General features: G+C 42.1%; 1 protein-coding gene and 1 non-coding gene across 2 annotated transcripts in view; one reads left to right on the plus strand and one right to left on the minus strand.

Moving 5' to 3' along the window:
* Window positions 1–978: 978 nt before the first annotated feature.
* Window positions 979–27,133, minus strand: part of KLB (klotho beta) — a 36,772-nt gene continuing 10,617 nt past the window's right edge. Inside the window, 4 exon segments of the mRNA XM_060097195.1 lie at window positions 979–1,361; window positions 4,636–5,779; window positions 12,786–13,054; window positions 15,868–16,378. Of these exon segments, the coding sequence (XP_059953178.1) occupies window positions 979–1,361; window positions 4,636–5,779; window positions 12,786–13,054; window positions 15,868–16,378 (2,307 nt within the window).
* LOC132501213 (U4 spliceosomal RNA) lies at window positions 24,879–25,018 on the plus strand. Its single transcript, XR_009534192.1, has one exon. It is a non-coding gene; the product is annotated as a U4 spliceosomal RNA (small nuclear RNA).

Below are 27,133 nucleotides of genomic sequence, written 5' to 3' on the forward strand. Positions count from 1 at the left end.
AGATACGGCTGCAGTCTACACCTTGAGAGGTCTCTGTGCATGTGTCAGAACAGTGAAGCACTTCAGGGGAGAGAGCAAGTCTTAATGGGATAAATGGTCCCTTGGTAACTTAATAATTAAAAACTTTTCATCTTTTTAGAGTGTTTTAATTTTCCTAAGTATGCTACATCTTGTCACCTCAGAAAATTCAAGTGAAGAATAATGTCAGTTTGTCTAAAGAAGTTGCTGTATGTGTACGGTGAGGTTGAGTGACTTCCCTGTCATCACAGGCAGTTGGGTCTAGCTCTCTTTAATGTTAGTCATCTGATCTTTAACATGAGATGAGTTTTGGAAATTAAATGTTATTTTTTAAAAATCATCTGGAAAAGACCTCACAAAATTAGATGTTTTGTGAGTGCTTAATTTTTATTGAGAAAAACTAAGGGATTGATGTGCTAGTCTATACTGTAACTGGCTATAGACAAGCACTATTTACCCAATTTTTTCTTTCCGTTTGAGAAACACCCTGACCAAAGGGGAAAGCACCTTGTTAGAAGTGACAGAATTTATCACTGACTATCCAGTGTTGAGTTAAATCTCTGGTATGGAGTCTTAACAAAACAAAGTTGCACTTTTTTCAAAACAATTTCTTTTATCATAAGAAGCTATTGGTATTAGTAGAAAAAAACTGTAGAATAATGATAGGAAACAGCTCATCAAACTGCATGAAACAATGTATCAGATAATCCTCATACCTTACCTTCTAGGGAAGCCTTTACCTTAGATCCAAGAACTAAATTCATTGAAGTTAACACATAAGGGAAAATTTGAATCACACAGCGGAGACATCTATTGTCATTACCTTGGCTATCACTAATATCTCAAAACTGTCGTTTTTCTACAATATAGGCGTATCTTCTGTAAGTTACCAGTATATGGAACTGGAGTGAATTTTTAAACTTAAATCATGCAGACAGAAATATTGTCGGATCAGCTTAGCTAAGAACTCTCATGGCCTTTTTTTAATGGTATGTGTTGTAAGTTCTTTGCTTTCCAAAATTTTCTTCTCTTTCGCTTATGAAGAACGGTAATTGATAAAAGTAGAACCAGGGTGGAGAAGAAACAACATCCAAAGAATATCAGCGGTTTCTTCTGCACAAGAAGTAAGCAGACAATACACTCTGTGTTTCTTTGAGTCTGACTGCATCTAGGACTACTGTTCTCAGAAGGGAAGCCATTGTTGCTGATCAGTTCGTTGTAAAACTGGATTGAGGATTTAGCTTTGAAATCGGATGTGAAGAATCCAAATCTGGGTCTAGATTTTTCTTCAGTCAGTTTGAATACATAATAGCCTTTGATTTTGATTTTATCAATCAAGTATGCTGAAAAATATCAGAAATGAACATTATTAATCACAAGTGGACTATAAAATATCTTTGAATAAGAATTTAGTTTTCATTGAAACAGTCTGAAACTCTGTGCCCATAAAATGTGATTTTCATTAAAGGTTTTTTTTACTCCTCCCCCCCCGCCCCCGGTACGTGGGCCTCTCACTGTTGTGGCCTCTCCCGTTGCGGAGCACAGGCTCCGGACACGCAGGCTCAGCAACCATGGCTCACGGGCCCAGCCGCTCCGCGGCGTGTGGGATCTTCCCGGACCGGGGCACAAATCCATGTCCCCTGCATCGGCAGGCAGACTCTCAACCACTGCGCCACCAGGGAAGCCCGACATTCTTCTATGATTGATCTTAAGAAGGTGAAAATACGTGTAATGCTATAACTTTAAAAAGAAATTTGACGTAAAACTTTGATCTATAATACAAAAACACCTGGAGGAAAAGCAGATTTAAGAATTGGAGCCATGAAGCTCAAAGGACTTACTGTCACTTTTGTTCCTAGTGTCAAAAGCAGAAAAATCTTGCCTATTTGGCCTGGTTTTAAATCTCAGATGTGCCCTTCGTGCTGCCTAATAACTACACTTGGTTTCCCCAGCCACTCTAGCTCTCCTCAACTTTTTTTTTTTTTTTTCTTTTTGCGGTATGCGGGCCTCTCACTGTTGTGGCCTCTCCCGCTGCGGAGCACAGGCTCCGGACGCGCAGGCCCAGCGGCCACGGCTCACGGGCCCAGCCGCTCCGCGGCACATGGGATCCTCCCAGACCGGGGCACGAACCTGCATCCCCTGCATCGGCAGGCGGACTCTCAACCACTGCGCCACCAGGGAGGCCCTCTCCTCAACTTTTTAAATAAATTTATTTTTATTTTTGGCTGTGTTGGGTCTTCTTTGCTGCGTGTGGGCTTTATCTAGTTGCGGTGAGCGGGGGCTACTCTTCATTGTGGTGCCTGTGCAGTGCCTGTGCTCACTGCGGTGACTTTTCTTGTGGAGCACGAGCTCTAGGCATGCGGGCTGCAGTAGTTGTGCACGGGCTTAGTTGGTCCGCAGCATGTGGGATCTTCCCGGACCAGGGCTTGTACCCGTCTCTCCTGCATTGGCAGGTGGATTCTTAACCACTGTGCCACCAGGGAAGCCCTCTCCTCAACTTTTCCACACCTTATTTCTGTCCTCAAACTGATAGACCCTACTCTGTCATCCTTGCTTTGAAGTGATGACCTTCCTCCCTACTTACGCTGAACTAAAGCTCTCAGAGGAGAACTTCAGTCTCCTATAATCACACCTACCCACCTACTGGCATCTGCACTGGTATTCTGCTTTCTCTCCTGTTACTGTGGATGACCTATTCATGCTCCTGGAGGAAGCTGACTTCTCCACTTACACATTCACTAAGTTTATTCTCTTGTCTACTCAAGAACATCGCTCCATTGTTCTTTCTCTTTTCTCATGTATTTTCCCTCACTACTGGATCATTTCCATATAAATATGCTATAACTTTGGTATCTTAATAAGCAAAAACAACAACCTCCCTTGATTGCACATCCTCCTCTAGTTATCTTTTACAGCATTGGTTCCTGTTCAGTCTTTTTTTTTTTAACTGGTTTCTCAGGGCTCAGCCCTCTTCTCTATGCTTGCTATCTTAGTGATCTCTATCAGCTTTATTGTTTTAAATACATCCATTTGCTCTTGATTCCCAAATTTGTGTCTCGGCCCCAGACCTCTCCTCTGAACCTGAGGTTCATATCTGTTAGCCTACTTGACATCTCTAATTGGACGTCTCAGAGACATCTCAAACTTAACCTGTGCACAACAAACAACTCATCTCCAAAAACCTGTTCCCCATCCTGATAAATGGCCACTCATCCTTTTAGTTACTCAAGCCAAAATGTTGGAATCTTTCTTCTCATACCCACATCCAGTCCTGTTTGACTACCTTCAAAATACATCCAGAACCTGGCCACTTCTCACCATTTTCCACTCTTTTAATAGCCTGATCCAATCCACTGTTATCCTTACCCAGACCAGTGCAATTCTCCCTGTTTCAATTCTTGCTCTTTACAGTGTATTCACAAAGAGTAACCAGAGTAATTCTTTTAAAGTGTGAGTTGAAGCATGTCACCCTTCTGTTTAAAACCTCCTAGAATCTTCCTATTTCACTCAAAGAGCCACAGTTCTTACAATGGCCTACTAAGCCCTACCTGATTTGCCTCTTCCCTTACCTCCTTGACCTCATCTTCAATTACTTTCCCCCTTGCTCATTATTTTCTAACTATCCTGACCTCTTTCCTGATCCTCACATAGGCCAGGCATGCTCCAACATCAGGGCTTTTGCATTTGCTCTTACGTGGAACATTTTAAGTAACTATCGATTTGCTGCCTCACTTGTCTTTGAGGATCTTTGAGGTTCCCTAGCCACTCTATTTAGAATTGTAACCACTCCTGTCTCCCACCCTGAGGCACCCTCTTCTCTGCTGTTTTTTCTCCACAGACCTTTTCCCCCCTGACATGCTATATCTTATACTTGTTTGTTGACTTATTCCAGAAAAATATAGGCTCCATAAAGGACAGTAATCTTTATTTTTGTTCAGTGGTGGCATAGTGCCCAGAACAGTTTTTGCCCATACTAGGTACTCAATAAATATTTGTCAAATAAATGAATAAATTTCTAGGAACTTTTTGCAGCTTTAACAAATTGATCATGAACATTTAAAAATATTTTTTTAAAATGTGATATTAACCAATGCTGGGAGGAGTATGTGAGATAAGCACTCTCAAACACTGCTGTTTATAGTATATGATCCAATAATTCCATGTTGGAGAATCCATCCCAAGGAGATCATTAGAAATGAAGACTAAAATTTATACAAAGATATCTATTTTTTAGTAGTTAAAAAAACAGTATCAAACATTAGAGGGGTGACTAAGTACACAGGTATGTCCCTATAATGAGATATTAAGCAACCATTAAAATGTTAACAAGGAACTTTTAATGACAGAACACATTAATAATGTGATATTAAGAAAGTTGGCTACAAGAGTATATTATAGTATGAGCTCAATTGTATTAATGATATCTAGTCATCACGAACCTAGGCACTTTTGGGGGGGGTGTAAGATTTCAGGTTTTAAAAAATATTTTTCTCTGCCAAATTTCCCATAATGAGCTGACACTGTCTGTCATTAATGAGCCTGTTCCCCTCATTCTTCTGTTCATATTATCTGGGAATGTCATACTTCACTGTATGTGAAATAGCCCCCGAACCTCACCTTTCAAAGCCTCCTGAATGTATTTCTCTAAGTAGTATTTTCGGAGTTCATCATTTTCCAGAGACTGGTCGTCGATGCCACTGGCCGTGATGTAAACATCCACGTCTCCATAGTTCCTCCGGATCCACTTCAGCACCTTGCGCTCTCCCCAGGGTATCACGGCCAGGCGGGTGGGGGAGCTCAGGCAGGTGATGTCCTGCAGAAACTGGATGTCCCTGTCCGCGTCGTAGTTGCTGCCGTTCTGCCGCTCGTGCATCACGAACCTGGTGGTGAAGTGGTTCAGGGCGTAGAAGTCTGCAGTGCCCTTGACCAGCCTCCTTTCCTCCTCGGTGAACTGAGGCAGTGCGGAGCGCGTGAGCCCTTGCCTGTTCTTGGAGGTGATGTACTCCCTCATGGCCAACGGATAGTCCCCGGTCTTGAAGAGGGGTTCTGCGAACCAGGCGATTTCGAACTGGAGGAAGCGCTCGGCTGCCTTCCAGTGCGAGTCCGCATAGGGATTGGCGGGTTCGGCCCAGTCCGAGTGCAGAGACAGCGACACAACCCCACGCTGCACAGGCCTGTACTGCTGGTCGTAGAGGTGCCAGGCCAGGGCGTGGGCGATCATCAGGTGGTGGGCTGCCCAGTAGGTGTCGTTACTAGAGTGGTCGTAGATGTCACTTAGCCGGTTAGGCTCGTTAATGGTGATCCAGAGCTTCACGAGGTCCCCCAGCTCCTGGAAGCACAGGTCGGCATAGTCCTGGAAGGCCTTGGTCGTTGACCGGTTCAGCCACCCTCCGCTGTGCAGCAGAGGTGCGGGGAGGCCTAGGTGGGCGTGGGTTGGATAGTACAACGTGACCATTGAGGAGATGTTGAGCTTTAGTCCCTCACTGACCACACACCTGTAGTACCTCAGAGCCTGTCGGTTAACCGTGGACAGGTTGCCAGTGGGAAGGATTGAGGGCCAGTCCAGAGCAAACCTGTAGTGGGTGACTTTCATTCTTGCCAACATCTCAAGCTGTCTTTTGACACTGACAAAATCCGTGCATTGAGCTGGTCGTGTTTTCAGCCTCACTCCTTCCACTGGATGCAACAGTCTGTTGCCCGTCACATTCCACACATACAGGTGAGGATCGCTGAACTGTGGGGAGGAAGCCACCGACTCTGGCTGTGAAAAACAAGCACATTCAGGTAAAGCACACCCTGGCAGACAGACTTGGCATACATCCTCTGAGAAGAAGAGCCTGATCTTATTTTGCCTCTCACTGACAACAGAGAAAATAAATGATGCACATGTCCTTCATAACAACATATGTCTTGCTGCTATTCTGGTGATGTCAGAAAAAAGGCCTGATGAGTTATCCTCCCTCTCAGTCCTTGAAATTTACTGGGGAGACCAGAAAATGTAGAGAAGGAACTACACCCAGGGCTTGCCTTGGAAAACAAGTTGTCTTTCAGAGAACACTGAGAAGGAACTTTGCTGGTGGCACAGAAGTTAAGAATCTGCCTGCCAAGGCAGGGAACATGGGTTCGAGCCCTTGTCTGGGAAGATCCCACATGCCGCGGAGCAACTTAGCCTGTGCGCCACAACTACTGAGCCTGCTCACCCAGAGCCCGTGCTCTGCAATAAGAGAAGCCACCACAATGAGAAGCCCGCACACTGACTGCAACAAAGAGTAGCCCCCGCTCGCCGCAACTAGAGAAAGCCCGTGTGCAGCAAGACCCAACACAGCCATAATTAATTAATTAATTAAAAAAAAAAAGAAAACACTGAGAAGCTGTTTTCCAGTTTGTCGGTCCTAAAAACCCAGTAATGTAGTGGGGGTCTCTCATGTGATTCTGTTCAAATGCATCAGGAAATTGGCTTAGTCCTCTCAGTTAAAAGGAGTCACAAAAGATAGACCTTCCAAACCCTGCCATAAATTGAAGGCGAAGTTAATATTCCAGTTGTCGAGGATTTCACTGAGATAGGCACTTGGGGTTAGAGGGGGCTGGTTGACCCCAGCCACGGTTCCTAAAAGAGGACAGTGGGACAGGGTGGGGAATGACCCCTTGCATTTGCTGAAGGCATCTCTCTAACGCACTTTATTTGAAAAGTCCAAGTGATGTCGCATGTGCATCATTCTGTTTCTCCCCCACCCATGTGCCTGTGAGAACAAAGCACTTATTCATCTAAAGGGAGAATACTCAACACCCTCCTTACATAAGGTACTTGAACTATGAAAAGAGAGGACCCTAAAATAACCATCAGAAACTCCCAAGTTGACTCTTTGATCTGATGGCATCCCATTCCCTGCCCCTCCATCAGGGAGACAGCCCTGGATTCCTGTTCTAATTCTGTCCCTTTAAAACTCAAGGCTTGGCAACTCTGTATAGTGACAGAGCAATCTCACGCACCTCACAGGTGTGATCTGGGCAACTGCTCTGTCAACTCTAAAGCACTCTACAAACATAAGGTACTTATAACTTGGGTTTAGTTTTCCTTGCAATAATTGCCTGCTAGCCTCTTGAGTCTAAATTAAAACAGAAAAGGGCTTAAGAAAAACATATCCAAATTCAAGTTTAATTTAAAAAAAGTAAAAGTTCTGAACTTGTTTTAAAGTGCTTTTTCTTCCCATGATTGAATTTAAATACACCTGGAATAAATGGGTAATTAACCTTTGGTAAATATTTTCCCTCTAATTGTTTTCTCGTGTGTCATCTTTCATAGTCTAATTACAAAATCATATCATTCCCACTTGCCATCTGCCAGCCAGTTATCTAGAACATTAAACAGAGAACATTGATCATGTGAGCATTAAGGTAAATCTGTATATAATTATTTGAGTAAAACCCTCCTAGCCTAGATGGTCAGTTTCAGTGTTTTGAAATCGTAGAGCATCATGATATTGAAAGGGTATTTACAAAGGGAAATCTTGCCATAAGGTAAGGCAAGATCAAATGAAAAATCTCTTTCTTTTTTTTTTTGGCGGAGGCGCGGTTTGCAGGATCTTAGTTCCCTGACGTGGGATTGAACCACGCCACGACAGTGAAAGCGCTGACTCCTAACCACTGGACTGCCAGGGAATTCCCCAAATCTGACTTACTTTAAAAAATCTCCAGAAAGCATTAGTCTTAGCCAGTGTGTGATTAATCTGCCAATAGGTATAGTTAAAGTATTGCACCCTGATCTCAACCCTGGCTCCCAGAGCTTGGTTCTAAAGTTCTATTTTCCACTAAAAGGATCCTGGGATTTTTGGAGTAATGGCCTTTTCCAGGTCTGGGGCAGGAAAAGAATGAAGTGATGGTGGTACATCTTGTGCCAGAAAAATAAGGAAGTGCTTAAAACCTAAAAGGGAAATGTCAAAAAGACACAGGAGCAGCTTGAAAGAGTCCCATTGGCCAAATTTGAGAAAATTTGAGTATCAAAAGGCCCAATGAAACAATGAATTATAACACATTGAATTTAAAGAATTCACCTAATAAATATAGAAGGAATAATCTAATTAGAAATTCACCATTTTGCAATCTACAAAGTAATAATTAATTCAGGCAAGGTTATTGTATCAATGTTAAGACCATTGGTTAAATGTTGGGGAACAGGATATTTATACGGTCTCAAAGTATCACCATCAGATTAATTCTTAATTACAAATGGAAAAGGTACTTTTCAGTTAAGAGATCTGGCAAATGCCACCTGAACCAAGAAATCTGGTGACTATTACTTCAATTAATGTCTTCAGTAATGAAACAAACTGATTTTATGTGCCTCCTAATTTGATGTATGGGAAATACACAACATCATCTATGTAGTATTATTTCCAGAAATGGTTAACTAATCTAATAAAGAAACAGAGAAATCCACGAAACACTCTACAAGCATCTGGCCTGAACTCTTCAAAAATGTCAATACCAAGTGATTAGGGGGATTGCTCTGAATTAAAAGGCTAAAGATACACAACAACAAATATGTGTTCCTTGTTCATGATTTTAAAAAAAGTTTTTTTTAATCTATAAAGGACATTTTGGGGACATTTAGGAAAATTTGAATATGGATTGTATGTTGGATGATATTGAATAAATATTAAATTTCCTGAGTATGATAATAGTATGAGATAGGAGAATGTCACTGTTCTTAGAAGACACATGCTGAAATATTTTGGGGTAAAGTATAGTGACGTCTGCAACATTTTAATTGTTCTAAAAGAGAGAGAGATAAACCAAACATGGCAACATGTTAACAATCAGCCACTCTTGATCAAGGGAATATGGGTGTTTATTGTACTAGTTTGAAATTTTTCAAAACAAAATGTTGGAGAAGAATATTGAAGGATGGGCTTCCCTGGTGGTGCAGTGGTTGAGAGTCCGCCTGCCGATGCAGGGGACACGGGTTCGTGACCCGGTCCGGGAAGATACCATATGCCGCGGAGCGGCTGGTCCCGTGAGCCATGGCCGCTGAGCCTGCGCGTTCGGAGCCTGTGCTCCGCAACGGGAGAGGCCACAACAATGAGAGGCCCGCGTACCACCAAAAAATATATATATATATTGAAGGAAAAAAAGGTTGGAGGAAAATAAGATGTGTGTGGGTAGGCATAGCAATATTTTTAAAATGTTACTTTCACTTTATAAGTCTTCCTATAGAGAACATCTACGCTTTGGCCTACCCATCATCTATTCATACATCATCTGGCTGAGTTTTCAAAACGCACCCTAATTTTTCTTGGCAAACCACTCATCCTCACTCCTGGTTTAAGTTCAAGGGACGCTGACTCCTTGATGGGCTCCAGGTGTGAGCAAGAAACCCAGGCCTGATTGATCACAGAATTACTTTCCCCTGACCCAAGTGATCAGCTCTTGCTCTGAGTAATAGGAGTAGGGTCCTCAGAGGGGGCAGACATTCACAGTGTCAAACACTGGGGACCAGATGGGTCTTCAGAGGAAGCAGGAACTTACAGGTTGGGTCATGTATAGGCTGGAACTCTTGTCTCCCCTGAGGCCTCTCTTTGCTGGGTCTGGAATTTTGGAAAATATAAACCTACTTAAAGTGGTATGGAAAAGATGGCCTGCCTGTGCCATGTGGAGGAGGAGATAGACACTAGGTAAGTAGGTGGCTCTCCAGGGGACACAAACTGAAGGTGAGTCACTGTGTTTATATTACTCTCTGTATCTTTCCCCCTTTTATCACCTCTGAGCCTTTACTAAAGTCTTATTTAAATATCGATAGGGGTTGAGATTCATAACTTTGCCCACTCATGGTTTGGGCCCTTTTGTCTGGTTCTATCACTTGCACATCTTGTTTTTCCATATGCTTCTAGAATACAGGTAATAGTGTGGTATTGTGGGGTCTTATAGAATAATGGTCAGGGGACAGACAAATCTGGGTAACCCGGACAAGTTATGTAACCTCTCTAAACTTCAGTTTCCTTGCCTATAAAATGAGGTTTGGGGCTTCCCTGGTGGAGCAGTGGTTGAGAGACCGCCTGCCGATGCAGGGGACATGGGTTCGTGCCCCGGTGCGGGAAGATCCCACATGCCACGGAGCGGCTGGGCCCGTGAGCCATGGCCGCTGGGCCTGCACGTCCGGAGCCTGTGCTCCGCAGCGGGAGAGGCCACAATAGTGAGAGGCCCACGTACCGCAAAAAAAAAAAAAGAGGTTTGGTTTTTTTTTTGAATTTTATTTTATTTATTTTTTATACAGCAGGTTCTTATTAGTTATCTATTTTATACATATTAGTGTATACATGTCAATCCCAATCTCCCAATTCATCCCATCACCACCAACCCCCCTGCCACTTTCTTCCGTTGGTGTCCATACATTTGTTCTCTACATCTGTGTCCCTTAAAATGAGGGTTTTAAGATTAAGTAGACAGGGACTTCCCTGGTGGTGCAGTGGTTAAGAATCTGCCTGCCAAGGTAGGGGACCTGGGTTCGAGCCCTGGTCCAGGAAGATCCCACATGCCGCGGAGCAACTAAGCCCCTGCGCCACAACTACTGAGCCTGCACGCCTAGAGCCTGTGCTTTGCAACAAAGAGAAGCCACCGCAGTGAGAAGCCCACACACCACGACGAAGAGTAGCCCCTGCTCACCGCAACTAGAGAAAGCCTGCACGCAGCAACGAAGACACAACACAACCAAAAATAAATAACTTAAATAAAAAAAAAAGATTAAGTAGACAGAATGCACATACATACAGCGGTTAAGTGCTTGGTACATAGTAGGAGCTTCAAAAAATAGTTATTATTATTTTGGAAAGAGCATTGTGCATCTGGGGGCTTGAAGTTTGCCTGCTACAGTTCTGCCGCTATTTGTGTTACCTTGGGCAAGTCACTTAGGGCTCAATTATTATTATTATTTTTTTTTTCTTTTTGCGGTACGCGGGCCTCTCACTGCCGTGGCCTCTCCCGCTGCGGAGCACAGGCTCTGGACGCATGCAGGCTCAGCGGCCATGGCTCACGGGCCCAGCCACTCCGCGGCACGTGGGATCCTCCCGAACTGGGGCACGAACCCATGCTCCCTGCATCGGCAGGCGGACTCCCAACCACTGCACCACCAGGGAAGCCCAGGGCTCAATTATTAATTGATGGGTCTTACTTTCCTCAGCTGTAAAATGAAGGATTTGGAGTAAGAGGTTTCGAAGGGCTCACCCGGCTCTAAAAGTTGACCTTATTCATGCACTATGCATTGAGCACCTGCCATGTGCCTGACATTGCTCTAGTAAGGCATACAGCAGGCAACAAAGCCTCAAACCTCTCCACCCTCTTGAGGAGAAAGTTTGCATTCTAGTAGGGGAAGACAGGTGATCAGTAAGAAAAATGTGTAAAATGGTTATCAGGGGCTGGGGGTGGGGGAAATGTGGAGATGCCGGTTGAAGGGCACAAACTTCCAGTTATAAGATTAACATGTTCGGGGCTTCCCTGGTGGCGCAGTGGTTGAGAATCTGCCTGCCAATGCAGGGGACACGGGTTCGAGCCCTGGTCTGGGAGGTTCCCACATGCCACGGAGCAACTAAGCCCGTGAGCCACAACTACTGAGCCTGCGTGTCTGGAGCTTGTGCTCCGCAACAAGAGAGGCCGCAATAGTGAGAGGCCCGTGCACCGCGATGAAGAGTGGCTCCCACTTGCCACAACTAGAGATAGCCCTCGCACAGAAATGAAGACCCAACACAGCAAAAATAAATTAATTAATTAATAAAAGAAAGCTGTTGTATGTAGAAAACATTAAAAAAAAAAGGTTAACATGTTCTGAGGGTCTGTTGTACAGTATGGTTACTATAGTTAATAATATTGTATTATATACTTGCAAGTTGCTATGAGAGTAGATCTTAAATTTTCTTACCACGAAAAAAGAAATGGGAATTGCGTGTGATGGTATGGAAGTGATAGCTAATGCCACAGTGGTAACAATTATGTAATTTATAAACGTGTCAAATCAACACATCATACTCCTCAAATTTACACAATATTGTATGTCAATTGTAGTTCAGTAAAGCTGGAGAAAAAAGGGAAATGTGTAATGTACATAGTATGCTAGAGAGTGATGAATGCTATATAGGAAAATAGAGCAGGAAGGGGGAATGTGCACTGATAGTGATGGAGTTATGCTTTTTGGAGTGGAGGGAAGCCTTATTGAGAAGGTGACATCTGATTAAACATCTGAAGAAGGTGAGGAATGAGACAAGTCAGGAGGCCCCACTGGGGTATAAAGACTTCATAAGGCAAATAACCCAAATTTATCAAATAAGAGGAATCACTGAAATAAAAGGCCGCTAACAATTTGCTTTTGACAAAACAAAAATCTAGGGAATTCTTGGCATTCCAGTGGTTAGGACTCCATGCTTTCACTGCTGAGGGTTCATTCCCTGGACTAAAATCCTGCAAGCCGTGCAGCCCAGCCAAAAAAATTTTTTTAAAAATCTATAAAATTATTTTCCTTTAATTTTGACAGTACTAACAAATGCCTCTCACAAAAATGACTGTAAGTTCACTCTAGACTGTATACAACTTGAGGGCAATATGAAAAGCTCTCAGTAAGCATGAATTCTTCCTCTTTCCCCAACTTCCCCTCATAACCTCCAGGTGATCATGGTATTTGATATTGTCTGACAGTTATCTCCTAGATGTCACTGAGTAAAGTGAAAGAAAATATTGTGTACTATTTGCACCACTTTATAGTTAATTTGTAAGTAGCCACTTACCTTAAGGACAGATTCAGTAATGCCCCAGGAGAAATCACAGGGAAACTGACCCTGCACATCAGGTGTGGACTCTTTCAAAGTGAAACCATTGTCTTGTATGATCTGTTTATAGTAACGTGCTGAAGACTTGGGCTTTCTTTCTTTTTGTTTACTATTAAAATCCACATAAAATAATCCTCGGCGAGTGGTGTAAGCATCCTGCCATTCGAAGCCATCCAGGAGGGACCAGGCAGTGTAACCAAACACTCGTATTTCATCAAACTTGATTGCTGCACAGAAGGAAAAAAGCAGAGATGTTCAGAGGACTACACACTCTGGTTCGTGTTTACGATTTCACTAATGACATGCCAGGGGCAGCATATTGTGAAACCAACCTTTTTCCTAATTCGCAGGCCCAATATATCAAATAGAAAATTTATTTTTATATTTGAAAAGGGGCAATTATTTTCATCTAGAGTGGTCTTCCCAAGTGAATGACACAGTTAAAGGATAAAATTTAAAATATTCTTGAGGCTTAGTGTGCAAATCTGTGTCAGAGGACTTCCCTGGTGGCACAGTGGTTAAGAATCTGCCTGCCAATGCAGGGGACGTGGGTTCGATCCCTGGTCCGGGAAGATCCCACATGCTGCGGAGCAACTAAGCCCGTGCACCACAACTACTGAGCCTGTGCTCTAGAGCTCGCAAGCCACAACTGCTGAAGCCCGTGTGCCTAGAGCCCGTGCTCTGCAACAAGAGAAGCCACTGCAGTGAGAAGCCTGTGCACCACAAAGAAGAGTAGCTCCCGCTCGCAGCAACTAGAAAAAGCCCGCGTGCAGCAACGAAGGCCCAATGCAGCCAAAAATAAACAAATAAATAAATAAATAGCAGTTGAGGATTTATAAGAAGAAAAAAAAAGTAAAATACTGAATTGAAATAGTTAAAAAAAAAATCTGTGTCAGAGGGCATGATAATTTCCAGAGCCCTTTGGGACCAATGTAGATGTCTGCTCATGACCAAGGGTTTCTCATTTCAACCTTGGGTTGGTTCCCATTTGTGGACAAACTATCTTCTGTGAAACAATCCTCAGGGACTGAAATATCAGCTTTGAGAATGAGCATATGTGAATGTAGATTTAAGGAGGAGAAAGAAGCACAGTGATGTAAGAGAACAAGAACTGACTGGGCCGAGGGGCAGGAGGGGAGAGGGCTTGCTCTCCTGTGCTCCTGGGACGGGGCTATTGGGCAAGTTTCTTGATCTCTGTTTCCTCATTTGTAAATATAGAAGTTTGGAAAAGATGATCTCTCAGGAACTTTCTAGCTTTAAATTCAATAACTTTTAGGAACTAGATAAAAATGAAATATGCAATAAAAACAACAAATACCCCAATCAATCATGAACCATTTTTCTTAAAAACTTTCATTTTCTCATGGTAATGTCTCATTTCTGCACTTTGGGGGTTTTATCACTGATATTCTTTTCCTAAAAGGTGGAGTCAATGTCAAGGGAATTGATGTCAAGAGATTCTGATGTGGGACTTCCCTGGTGGTCCAGTGGTTGGGACTCTGTGCTTCCATTGCAGGGGGCGTGGGTTCCATCCCTGGTCGGGGAATTGGGGTCCTGTATGCCACATGGCACAGCCTAAAAAAAGGGGTTCCGATGAAATAAGTATGTTTCAGCAGGCCCTGGTTCTAGTCTCTCTGCTGTCGTAGGGTCCTGAGGAGTGGTGGAATGGTAACGCCTGGGGAATGACACCACTTTTGCCAAAGTGCTTGGCATTTGGCCCAGGCCCTGTGGGCAGAGTTCTCTGCTCTGGAGGCCCCCATGTGCATGTGCCCCATGGCTGGGCAAGGCTCTGTTCCATGTGCTCCTCCTGCAAGTTGGGACAGTACGTCTTGCTCTCCCTGAGGACCCTCCCTGAACACTCTCTTCTGCAGAACCAGGAATTTTTCTCCAAGCTTGTGACATTTTTTTTTTTCTTTTGGCCATGCTGTACCGCTTTTGGGATCTTAGTTCCCTGACCAGGGATATAACCCGGGCCGTCAGCAGTGAAAGCCACGAGTCCTAACCACTGGACCTCCAGGGAATTCCCTCCAAGCTTGTGACTTCTAAAGAGAGCTACAGAGTTGTAGAAAGATCCACTGAGAATTCCTTTACATAGGAGAGAAATGGAGCCCAACTCTGTAGGGGACAGAACGTCATAATTCGAGCTTGTCCTCTGCTCCATCGTTTCAGTCAGCCACCTGCAGATGTCACTACCTGAGTAAAGGAAAAGGAATGAGGGGATGGGCAGGGGTTAGAGAAATATCCAAGAACAATAGAAGTTGCTCACCTTAGCCATTCATGGCTCATTCTTTGTCTTCAGACTTTTTGTCATTGAGTCATGTAGTAGAGTAAAAGGAGCACAATCAAAAAAAGCTTTCAGCATCTTAGACTAAAGTACTACTGTTAGAAAACTTTTGACATGTCTCCTTTAGCATTATGTCCTTTTAAAAGGAATGAAACAGCATCTTGTTGCCAATTAAGGATGTATCTACAGTCTAAAATTATTGTTTTCAGATCTTTATTTAAAAGGACACGAGAGTGGGACTTCTCTGGGGGCGCAGTGGTTAAGAATCCGCCTGCCAATGCAGGGGATGTGGGTTTGATCCCTGGTCCGGGAGGATCCCACATGCCACAGAGCAACTAAGCCCGTGCGCCACAACTACTGAGCCTGCGCTCTAGAGCCCGTGAGCCACAACTACTGAGCCCACGTGCCACCGTGCCACAACTACTGAAGCCGGCGCGCCTAGGGCCTGTGCTCTGCAGCAAGAGAAGCCACCGCAATGAGAAGCCCGCGTGCCGCAACGAGGAGTAGCCCCCGCTCACTGCAGCTAGGGAAAAGCCCATGCACAGCAATGAAGACCCGACACAGCCAGAAATAAATAAATAAATACATTTATAAAGAAAAAAGGACGAGAGTAACATTAAAAAATTCTGTCAACATTGGAAAATAGAGAAGTCCAGCAATGACCGTAACAACAATAATCATATATTCAAAGGTGACTTTAAATACCCTATAGCATAAGTATTCAAGACAGTTGTTTTGAGCTAATGTGCAACCAACCTTGGAGAACCTGGTTGAGGAAGTTCTTCATCATGTAGATGGCTGTGGTATCCTCTGTTTTCACATGACTGTCTGTGAACCAGCCATTCTCAGTGATCAGGATTCGGGGATTGCCATATTCCAGTTTAATCCAGTTCAGCACATCTCTTAAATTGAGGGACACATTTTGTCCCATTTTAGCCATGGTGTTGTAGGGCTTGAAATTGTTGGGTCCAAAGGAAAAGGCAAAGAAGTCAGCTGTGCCCCTCACCTCATTCTTCTCTGCTTCAGAGAAAAGGGGTAGAATGGAGAACAACTTCTTTTTCATCACCTCTGGATAGTTACCATCCCCGTGGATAGGGTTGGCAAACCACCCGAGCACAGAAACCATGGATTGTTGGCACTTGAGTATATCCATTGTGTTTTCTGATCTGTTTGGTTCAATCCAGTGGGATCCCAGCGTGATTGATAACTGACCCTTCTGATGTGGGCGGAAATTTCTATTGTAGTTATGCCAAACTTTTGAATGAGCCTAAGAACAAGAAAATATTGTTAATCTTTACTGTCCTTACTCACGGGGTTGTGACTTGGCTGATCCAAGGTCTTCTCATGGACAAATTAGTGAAGCGTCGGGTGCTGCAGGGGAAAGCTGCCAGGGAACCCTGATGACCGCAAAGTCTGCTCTCTGTTCACTTCCCCTGTGCTTCCATCCTAAAGCCTCCCTTATAGGATTACCGAGAGGCAGGCAGAGAGCTCTTGTCCCAGCTCCATCTTACTTCTCCTCTCCCTGGCTCCCTTCCAGGCTCTCTCGGGGCTGGGTACAGGTGAGACACTATGTGGATTATAGGGTTTCTTCCTCTACATAGAAAGACTCAGAGCAGTGCGCTTTCATTGTTCTACAGAGTCTTCCTTTGGCCCTAACTTAGAAGTCCAGGATAATACAATTTCTATATTCTGTAAATGGATAATAATAGAGCTCACCTCCTAGGCTTGTTGTAAGGATTGAATGAATTAATGCACTCTAGAATAGTGGCTGGCACACAGTGTAGCTCTATATAAGCCTTAGCTATTATTACTATTATTATAAAAGGGTGGCAGGCACGGCACAACTCAGAAAACCAGTGGAAATAGTGTAGGATTTGGCGTCAGCACAGTTGGGCTTGAAGTTCAGGTACTAACTATAGTAGCCTTAGATAAGGCACTTAGCCTGTGTGAAATCTCTTCATATCCTCAGCTGTAAAATGAAGTTTAAAATAATAATACCCTTTGTAAAGTTGTTGTTAGATGTAGAGCATTATGTACATATTAAATATGTAGCATAGAATAGAGCACCTAGGAGCTACTGCCTAAAGATGGATGTTATTATTATTGGTCCCCCTGGAATTTACATTTCCTGTTGCGTTCACTTAAAACAGAGCCTCGTGATCAGTTTCCAGTCTATTTAATAGGTACTTACTGAGCGCTGACTCATTGCCTGTCTTGCCCTGCCCTAAGAGGCTGAAATAAATGGTGCAGGGATTTGCTCTCAGGAGCCAATAATCTTAATGGGAAAATAAGACTAAAATGTATGAAAGAGAAACATATAAAACTGAATAAAATAAGACACTAAATTAAGGCAGAGGCATGGTTCAATAAAGAACCATGAGCTAGCTGTATGGTTCTTAACTTGAGGACTCCAGTTAAGGACTAATGGCCAGTTAAATGTGCAAGGTCTCCTTCCTGCCTAGCCAGCCAGAGCTTGCTCCTTTACGTATCCGCCTCTCCTCACTCAGCACCTGACTTGCTTGTCTCTTAATGGCTCTTCCCAGGTGTGCCAATTTCTCCTCTAATTGGGTGTTTCTAAAACAAGGGCACAAACCCTTACTGTTTGTAACCCACAAAGTCTGCTTTCAGTCTTGTTCTTTAGCTTTCCTTTTGCTCATTGGAGATGTTTTATATTGGGCTGAATTATCTAAAAGTGCCTTTTTGAAGGTCAAAAACAAAAAAAATACAAGCAATGGCTCAAACCTAATAGATCCTGTGGACATTAAAAATGTTCCATAAACTCTGTTAAGTGGGGAAAGATAGACATTAATGTAAGGGCTGAGGATTTCAAAACTGGTGTCTCCTTGCTTTATGCAAGAATAGCTAATTTAAATAATTCCATGAAAGATTTTCTGAAGAAGCAGATGACTCAAGGTATTACCTCTATCTACCTGTTCTTACTCCATTTTCATCGGAAGATCCTGGAACCACTTAGCACCCAAACGTTCCCAAAGATCCTTAAGAATGTCCTTCTCAGAAAAGTGTTCAGGCTGTAGCCTTCTCCCCTGCCTCCACCCCTAGGTTCCAGCTTCTGAAAGGAATCTCAGGGCAGCCCAGGGCAGATTCCACCTTAAGTGGTCTCAGCAGCTCTTTCTGGACTTTTCTGGGGCTGGAATCACAGCAGAAAGTCTTTTTTTTTTTTTTTAAAAACACATTTATTAGAGTATAATTGCTTTACAATGGTGTGTTAGTTTCTGCTGTATAACAAAGTGTATCAGCTATACATATACATACATCCCCATATCCCTTCCCTCTTGCGTCTCCCTCCCACCCTCCCTATCCCACCCCTCTAGGTGGTCACAAAGCACTGAGCTGATCTCCCTGTGCTATGCGGCTGCTTCCCACTAGCTATCTATTTTACATTTGGTAGTGTATACACAGCAGAAACTCTTAACTGCATTTTTCCTGATTTGAAACAAAAGCAACCATGCATTACTAGAATTCACAGGGAGGCATTCTTTGCTTTATTCTAAGCGGTCACTTAATCCCTTGGTAGCCTCAGCGCTTTCAACCATAAAAGCCGCAGTGAGTGATCAGTACACCTCTTTAGGGTGGGTGTGCACCTCTTATGTGTAAACTGTGAAGCACTAAACACACGTAAGATTCTGAGCCATAAACTAGCTGCCTTGTGAATATGATGCCATCAGACACTAAAGGGAGAGTGAGATGAAATTAGTATAAATGTATTAAACCAGTCCTAATAGCAGTTAACCGGTTCTAATAGGGAAAAAAAAGCAGGGGGGCTTTTCTTTGAAATAGATATTCTATTGCATATTTCTGTAACTATATGAAAGATGACCTAAGCTGTGATGACAGACATATACCTTTGCAATAGCTTTCCAACCGAGTTTTCTGGAGATATCTATCTCTCCATATATCTATATATACATGTGTTGTTATGCCCCAAGTTGACCTTGGTGTTTCACAGTGTCTCTTTCACCTTTGCTGCTATTTGCATAAGCTATCAAGGTATCTAGGGTTATCTTTGCTCTGGGCTGAAGACAGCCTCTCCATCCTCATGTGGAGAATGTGGGGGAGGTTCTTTGTGCAGCACTTGTAGTTATAACCTGATCTGTTCGCCAGGTAACAAGGTAAAAACTATGGCTCTGAGGCAGTGAGTTTGACATAACTCCTGATGAAACTGGGGTATCTATGTGTGTGCTTTGGTCCAACGCTCATAAAGGAGGTCTGTTGGGGAAACTGAACTGGGGTTGGCGGGGGAGTGCAACCTGGGCCCTGCAACCTTACACAACAGTCATTCTGTGATTTTCCAAGGTTACCCTCTATCTTGTACAAGGCCGTCTACCTTTGGAATGATTGATTTAAGGGAGCTTCAACCTTTGTTCTTTAGATTCAGTAGCTTAAAGGGGAAGTCAGCTTTTTCTTTTTGAGGCAGATAGCAGGACCTAATGTCACTGAGAGACAGCCAGGGGCCTAATATCTCATTCTGTTCCCTCCTCTAATCTAACGTAGCAGTTCTTTGATGCCCCTGGAAGTCCAGACTCAGATAAGTTCTGTGGATGATAGGAGGCAAATAAGATAGCTGGACAACTTTAGAAACAAAGATGAAGAAGGGGTCAGAGGTCAGGGAGACGTGGTGGAAGGGACACGGGTGGAAGGCAGTGCTTTGGAAGGCGTATGTTGAAGAAACCTAGCGCATTACACGTGTCTGTATTTAAGGAACACCCAATCATTTGTCAAAAATTAAATTTTTGTTAAATTTTCAAATCTGCATGAATTAAAGCCACATTTTGGCTGAAATATTTTCATGTGAACTATAAACTTGTTTATTGCTAAAGCTATTTAATAAAGTATTAAATGAAAATCATTAAAGAAAATATACTTTAAAACTCCACAGAGCAAACTGTTTTCATATTTCTGTGTTCCCCCCAACTTTTCCAAATATATTTCCCAGCTAAAGTCACTCTAACATTTTCCATGTTATTTTTAGTTTTCATAATAATCTTAGTATAACGATTCATCAATCTGATGAAATATGATTTACTTAGTCATCTCCCTCTTTTGATAAAAATTAGCTTGTTTTTCTTTTCCTGCCATCTTCCCTTCCTTCTTCCCTCCCTTTACTTACCCTCCCTCCCTCCCTCCTTCCTCTCTCTCTCTTTCTCTCTCCTCATGCCTTCCTTCTTTCCTGTCATAAATAATGTAGTAACTAACTTTGGTCTTATAGCCTTTAATTTGTTTAAATCCTTTCCTTTTTTTAATCCCAGGAATGAGCTACCTATTTTTTGAATTGTTTTGCATGTTTCCAAATTGATTTCCATACATTTTGTCCTTCACTGAGAGTGTTTTCTGACCACCTGCTTGGAATCACTGATTGCTCTTTTGGGGGATAACTGGCCATCAGGAATGATATAAAAGTGCTACTCACCTACTTGGTACCACAGGGGACAGGTCCCAGGTCTTGAAAGCAGGACACCCAGGCTCTAGTACTGGCCCTCCTACTAATTAGCTTTACGGTCTTGGACCAGTCATTTCCCTCTTAGCAGCCTCAGTTCCCTCCTTCATTATACTGAGCTAAAAATAAACACTCTAGAGAATCGTTGTGAAGATGGAATGAGGTAATACATGTAAAGACCCTATGAAAACCACATGAACCTAAATTTTAATGACTTTGAAAGAGCGAGCTGAAAATTATTTAACTTACTGTGCAGAATGGTGGGGAGTTGTGTAGGCATGAGGGGTGTTCACAGATGGTGCTCCCTGACCTCTCAAAGCTTGCAGCTGTCCGCTTTGTCCTCATTTATTTTTTTGCTGCTGATCAAAATTATTCATTGTTCATTTGGGCTAGGATTCATTTCAGTTTGATTTATTATTTAATTTACTCAGCACTTCTTTATATTAAGTATCAAGTTTTCTACTAGTTACAATTGCTGCTCTTCCAGATTATTTAACATTCATTCATTCCACAAATATTTATTGGGTGCTTAAGATATGTGAACTTTATTGTTCATTGCTAAAAAAAAATTATGTGATTGTCATTTTCTTATTATTTTTTTGACAATCTTGAAACTCTTGGAAACAATATTTTACCCTCATTACTCTTAGGAGAGAATTTAAATATTAACAAAAGTTACCACCTTTCATAAAGAAAATATTTACCCATTCTATTTTTAATGGTTCGAATTCATATTTTCTATGGTTGGACTAACTCAGTAATGATCATATTAAAATTCGTTTTCCTCCTATTTTCTTTTCAATCATTATATTTTCAACTTATTCTAACAAATCATTGATTATTATCAATTTGCCTAGTGTCAGGATTTCCACATAGAAATCATGTAAAAACTAAACCCTAATATATTTTTTCCTTAAAAGAAGTCCTATTATTGTTATAGAATTCTAATTTCAAGTATAATATTACTAAACTAAACCAATGCCTGAGCCAGAATCTAAACCTGGCAACACAATGGGAAAAAGGTCTAGAATAAAGTTCATAATTTATTAAAAGAAGCATCTGTGGGTTTCCCCAGATATTAGAAGGGCACTTAGAAGAAATCAATATCAGTAAATTGGTACCTTACTGAAGTTCAGGTTCCTTACCCAAGGAGAACATTTGCAAGCCAACTTTGCAGAAGGTGAAATGACATTTTAAGCTTTCTGTTAGTACTAAATTAACAATAGTGATCCTATTAGTAATTTTTTTAATGCAAAAAGACTGTATCTCCAAGTATAATTGAAGCTAAAATGGCCTGGGTTGGGGACTTAAAGCCTTTCCTCAGGATTTAGGAATAAAAAGTTAAAGATAGTCAATATAGAAACCACTTTGAAAATTACAAACAATATAATTTGTACAGAAACAAAAATAAGACCTATCATTTTGGGGCCTGCAACAAAGGCAGACTGACCATGAACCTAAGGAAGCTGAAACTTCAGTACTCCTCACTCGCCTGAGTCCCCATGAAATGTGCTGGGAGGGTGGGGAACCAGGTAGTGATTGGAAACATTTCTAAGAAAGTATTGATATTTCTGATAAATTCCTTGAAGAGACCTCAGAAAATAAGGAATCTGAATCTCCAAGACCACAGTAATTTGTTGTAATATTTTTCTCATTCTAAATAGATGTTTACTTTTGTACCAACTTTTGTGTCCATAATTTTGAATTTTTTCCTTATGTAAGTCTCAGGCCCATGCAACATAGATCCACTCCTGGCCTAGGAGCTTCTTGAATGCAGGGACTGTATCTCTTTTGTTCACAGTTATACATACAGATGTCCAGGGAAGAGCCTGGCATAGAATACTTGTTGAATAAATGCCCACTATGGATCAGCTAGTTTGTTGGTGACCTGACATACATTGTTGATAATACAGCCTCTGCAAAGCAGGTTTTATTTTTCCCATTTTAGAGAAGAAACTGAAGTTCACAGAGGCTAGGTAGTTGTGGAGATAGGATGTGAATCCAGGCCTCTCTGATCACTATACTAAACCATCATGCTTTCTGTATGTCCCACCAGTTCTAAATTTTGAATGTTGGGGAAAGGCCATTTGACTTGAACCACAGCATACTGTTTTAAAATTATATTTTCTTTAGGCTGTACTTGGTTATTAAAAGAACGAAACAGTCCTAGATTGAGGGTCCCACGCTCACCTGTTGAGAATAAAATATCTATACGTGTCTGGAATTTAGGATCACCTAGAAAGTTCATGGAGGACCTGCCAGCAAATTTGAGGTATTCAGAAAACCATGTAGTTGTCTAAGTGTCTAGTACAGCATGTAACATTTTTGTGTAATTCCCTGTACCTCTTTCCTAGAACCAGCAATGTTGACATTAGATATTGTCCTTACTGGCGTCAGAGGCTAAATGAGTCCCTTAGGAACCATTTCTACACTTGACTGTCTTGACCAAGAATGGTGATGTTTACACCATTGTCAATATTAGACTGAAAGGGCAGGGACGCTGTGGTTGCATAGCAGTTAGCTCAGCATCACCTTTGAACAAATCATAATTAAATGGTCCTTAAAGATGAGTGACTTTCATGATCAAATAAAACAGAAGTGGTTAAATTACAGAACCATAGAAAATTTACAATATAAACAGTAATAAGAATGAACATATATTTAGTGCTAAATGTGCTGAGCACTATTCTAAGCACTTTCCATGTACCATCTCATTTAATCCTCATTTAAATCTTGAGAGGTAGGTACTATTATTATTCCCGTTTTATAGGAGAGGGAAGAGAGGTTAGGTAGCTTGTTCATAAGCTAAGTCAAGCCCAGGCTGTATTGCTCCAAGTTCTGTGTTCTTGCTTGCTAATTAGAGGTAGAAGATGGACTTTAGAGATCATTTGGTCCAATTCTTAAAAACTCTCTATTATAGATAAGATGCTGAAACAAAAGAAATAAGTGACTTGGGAATTCCCTGGCAGTCCAGTGGTTGGGACTCTGCGCTTCCACTGCAGGGTCCCAGGGTTCGATCCCTGGTCAGGGAACTAAGATCCCACAAGCCGCATGGCACGGCCAAAAAAAAAAAAAAAAAGAAAAAGAAGTGACTTGCCCAAGGTCTCAGTTAGTGCAAAGCCAGAATTAGAACTAAATCCTTCAGCTTCTAGATCACTGTGATTTCTGGACATGATGCAAATTAAATTATGAGCTTTTGAAACAGACTTTTACATCTTAGACTCAAAGGTGATTGAACAGGCTGTGCAAATGCAAGGGTATGTAACAGACATGGCACAAAAACAAGGGCCAGTACCTTGAGAAAGCCATCTGACAGTGTTTGGGTTCCAGGAACACTCTAAGAGACAATCTAAGAGTCATGGTTTTGATTATGCCTTTATCCAACCCCCTCAGTCCCCAGTCAAACAGTTCATCAGCATTACCTTCTGTTCTGCTTAATTATTTTTCCCCTTCAAGAAATTATACACATCAGCAAAATCAGGTTTAGAGAAATCATTCTTACTTATCTCTTTCCTTCAACCCATGGCTATTTTTTAAAAATTAATTAATTTATTTATTTATTATGTCTGCGTTGGGTCTTCTTTGCTGCACATGGGCTTTCTCTAGTTGTGGTGAGCGGGGGCTACTCTTTGTTGCTGTGTGCGGGCTTCTCATTGCCCTGACTTCTCTTGCTGCAGAGGACAGGCTCTAGGTGCACGGGCTTCAGTAGTTGTGGCACATGTGCTCAGTAGTTGGGGCTCGCGGGCTCTAGAGCTCAGGCTCAGTATTTGTGGCGCACAGGCTTAGTTGCTCTGGGGCATGTGGGATCTTCCTGGACCTGGGCTTGAACCCACGCCCCCTGCATTGGCAGGCGTTTCTTTTTTTGTTGGAGGTAGGAGTTTTTATTAATTAATTAATTTATTTTTGCTGTGTTGGGTCTTTGTTTCTGTGCGAGGGCTTTCTCTAGTTGTGGCAAGCAGGGGCCACTCTTCATTGTGGTGTACGGGCCTCTCACTATCCCAGCCTCTTTTGTTGCGGAGCACAGGCTCTAGATGCACAGGCTCAGTAGTTGTGGCTCATGGGCCCAGTTGCTTCGCGGCATGTGGGATCCTCCCGGACCAAGGCTCGAACCCGTGTCCCCTGCATTAGCAGGCAGATTCTCAACCACTGCGCCACCAGGGAAGCCCCAGCAGGCGGATTCTTAACCACTGTGCCACCAGGGAAGGCCTCAACCCATGGCTATTATTTTATCCTTTTCTTCACTCTTCATTCATTTATGTTGATTGATTGCTTAAATTCAAGTCTATAAACACTTATTTAACAAATACAAGGCAGCTTTGTGCAGTGGCAGTATCATAGCCAATGAGGTTTATCCGAGGCATGATTATTGCTAATTGAAAAATTTCCTAATACCCTGCCATGAAGACTTGAAATATAGTTGGCGTTGGCAATTTTTGAGAGTCTCTATGGAGACTGCTTAAAAAAAAAAAAGCAAGTCACCTTAGTAGGCATTTAGAAAAAATATTAACAAGACACCTCCTGCCTTCAGATGAACTCTGACCTCTAGTAGGAGAGAGAAGTATAGAAATAAGTAGAAGAAAAACAGTATACGTCTACATTTCAATTAATTAGAAATGATAACAAAAGCTCAAGGTAGTAATATGATTCAAATTTGTAAAAAAATGACTATATGTATATGCTTATATATACATAGAAAAATATTTGGGCATTGAACGAGCTGCTAGCAGTTGTTACTTCTGGGGTATGGGATTAGGGAGTAAGAAAAGAGGAGAGCTTTCCTTTTTAACTTTATGTCTTTCTGTGTTGTTTGAATGTTTTGCAGTAAAAATGCATTATCTTTGAAATTTAAAAAAGTCACGAGAATTGGTTGAAACAGATGGTTTCTGTCAGTGAATTTAATTGCTCTATGCTATCACTCTTCACTTTCTCTGAAGTTCCAAAAATCTCAAAGGAAAAAAAAGAAACTTAATTTAAAAGTTCTGTTATTCTGGGGGCTTCCCTGGTGGCGCAGTGGTTGAGAGTCCGCCTGCCCATGCAGGGAACGCGGGTTCATGCCCCGGTCCGGGAAGATCCCACATGCCGCGGAGCGGCTGGGCCCGTGAGCCATGGCATCTGGGCCTGTGCGTCCGGAGCCTGTGCTCCGCAATGGGAGAGGCCACAGCAGTGAGAGGCCCGTGTACCGCAAAAAAAATAAAAGTTCTGTTATTCTGGATTTCATTATATATTTTTACTCCAGAATAATATGTTGATATTCAAAGGTAAAAGGAGGAGGCGTACAATACACACGTGATTAACATGGAAGAAGAACTGATAACAGTAAACCCAGCTCTTTATTTAAGATTCAGTCACATAATCTCTGGTCAAGAATTGATGCTATAAAGAACCAATGAATGGAATCCTCCAAATACTAAAAGATCCTGGTTTTCATCAGCCTTAAGGCTCCCCCAAACAAGTAGCACTATTAGATCATCCAGGAAATCACTTTAATTACTTCTGTGATTCACTGTTTATTGGTTAGTAAGTTAGAAGGTTGTGATCTATTCTCAGCATCCCTCTACTTTTCAGCAACAGAATTGCTGTTAATGTTCAATAATTTTAATTACTCCTTTTTAACATAGACTATTTTCTAATATTGAGTTTTCTCAGTAAGATTTTTTACATGCAATTAAATGATACATGTATTATATTATAAACGAGTGTGAAGTTTCCCTCAGTTCATAATTTCGTCATATCTAGCACTGTTTCCACTACTTACAATATTTTCTGTTCTCCAGTTGGGCCTAATTTTCCATGTATGAGAGTGTTCATATCAAATTAAGCTGTTTAAATACGATCATAATGTTATTCTCTGAACATTTATAATTATATTTATTTAAACCTGTTAATCATTCACTGAAGTATAACTTTTTCTACTTAATGATTAGAAAAGGTAAATACTGCTCTCTTGAAGGTTATAAAATACCAATTGCCATCTACAAATAGTTTTTTTTTTTTTTTTTGCGGTATGCGGGCCTCTCACTGTTGTGGCCTCCCCCGTTGCGGAGCACAGGCTCCGGACGCGCAGGCTCCGGACGCACAGGCTCAGCGGCCATGGCTCACGGGCCCAGCCGCTCCGCGGCATATGGGATCCTCCCAGACCGGGGCACGAACCCGTATCCCCTGCATCGGCAGGCGGACTCTCAACCACTTGCGCCACCAGGGAGGCCCTACAAATAGTTTTTTTTTTTACATGACTCTTCTATCTAACAATGGTATTCTGGTTATTGAAACTTTTTAGCAATTCTTACCCAAAAGCTGTTTTTACCTTTTATTCAAATTTGATTAGGAACATCTATAAGAATACTAGTGTTAACTTGTTTGATCATTATTTCCTATATTTTGTTAGAGGTGTCTTAGGTCCTAATGAAGATGAGTTGGGATAATAATATAGGTACTATGGGGAGTTCCCTGGTGGCCTAGTGGTTAGGATTCTGGGCTTTCACTGCTGTGGCCCCGGTTCAATCCCTGGTCAGGGAACTGAGATTCCATAAGCTGTGTGGCGTGGCAAAAAAAAAAAAAAAAAAAAAA

The sequence above is a fragment of the Mesoplodon densirostris genome, chromosome 1 (genome assembly GCF_025265405.1).
Source record: "Mesoplodon densirostris isolate mMesDen1 chromosome 1, mMesDen1 primary haplotype, whole genome shotgun sequence".
Taxonomy (NCBI): domain Eukaryota; kingdom Metazoa; phylum Chordata; class Mammalia; order Artiodactyla; family Ziphiidae; genus Mesoplodon; species Mesoplodon densirostris.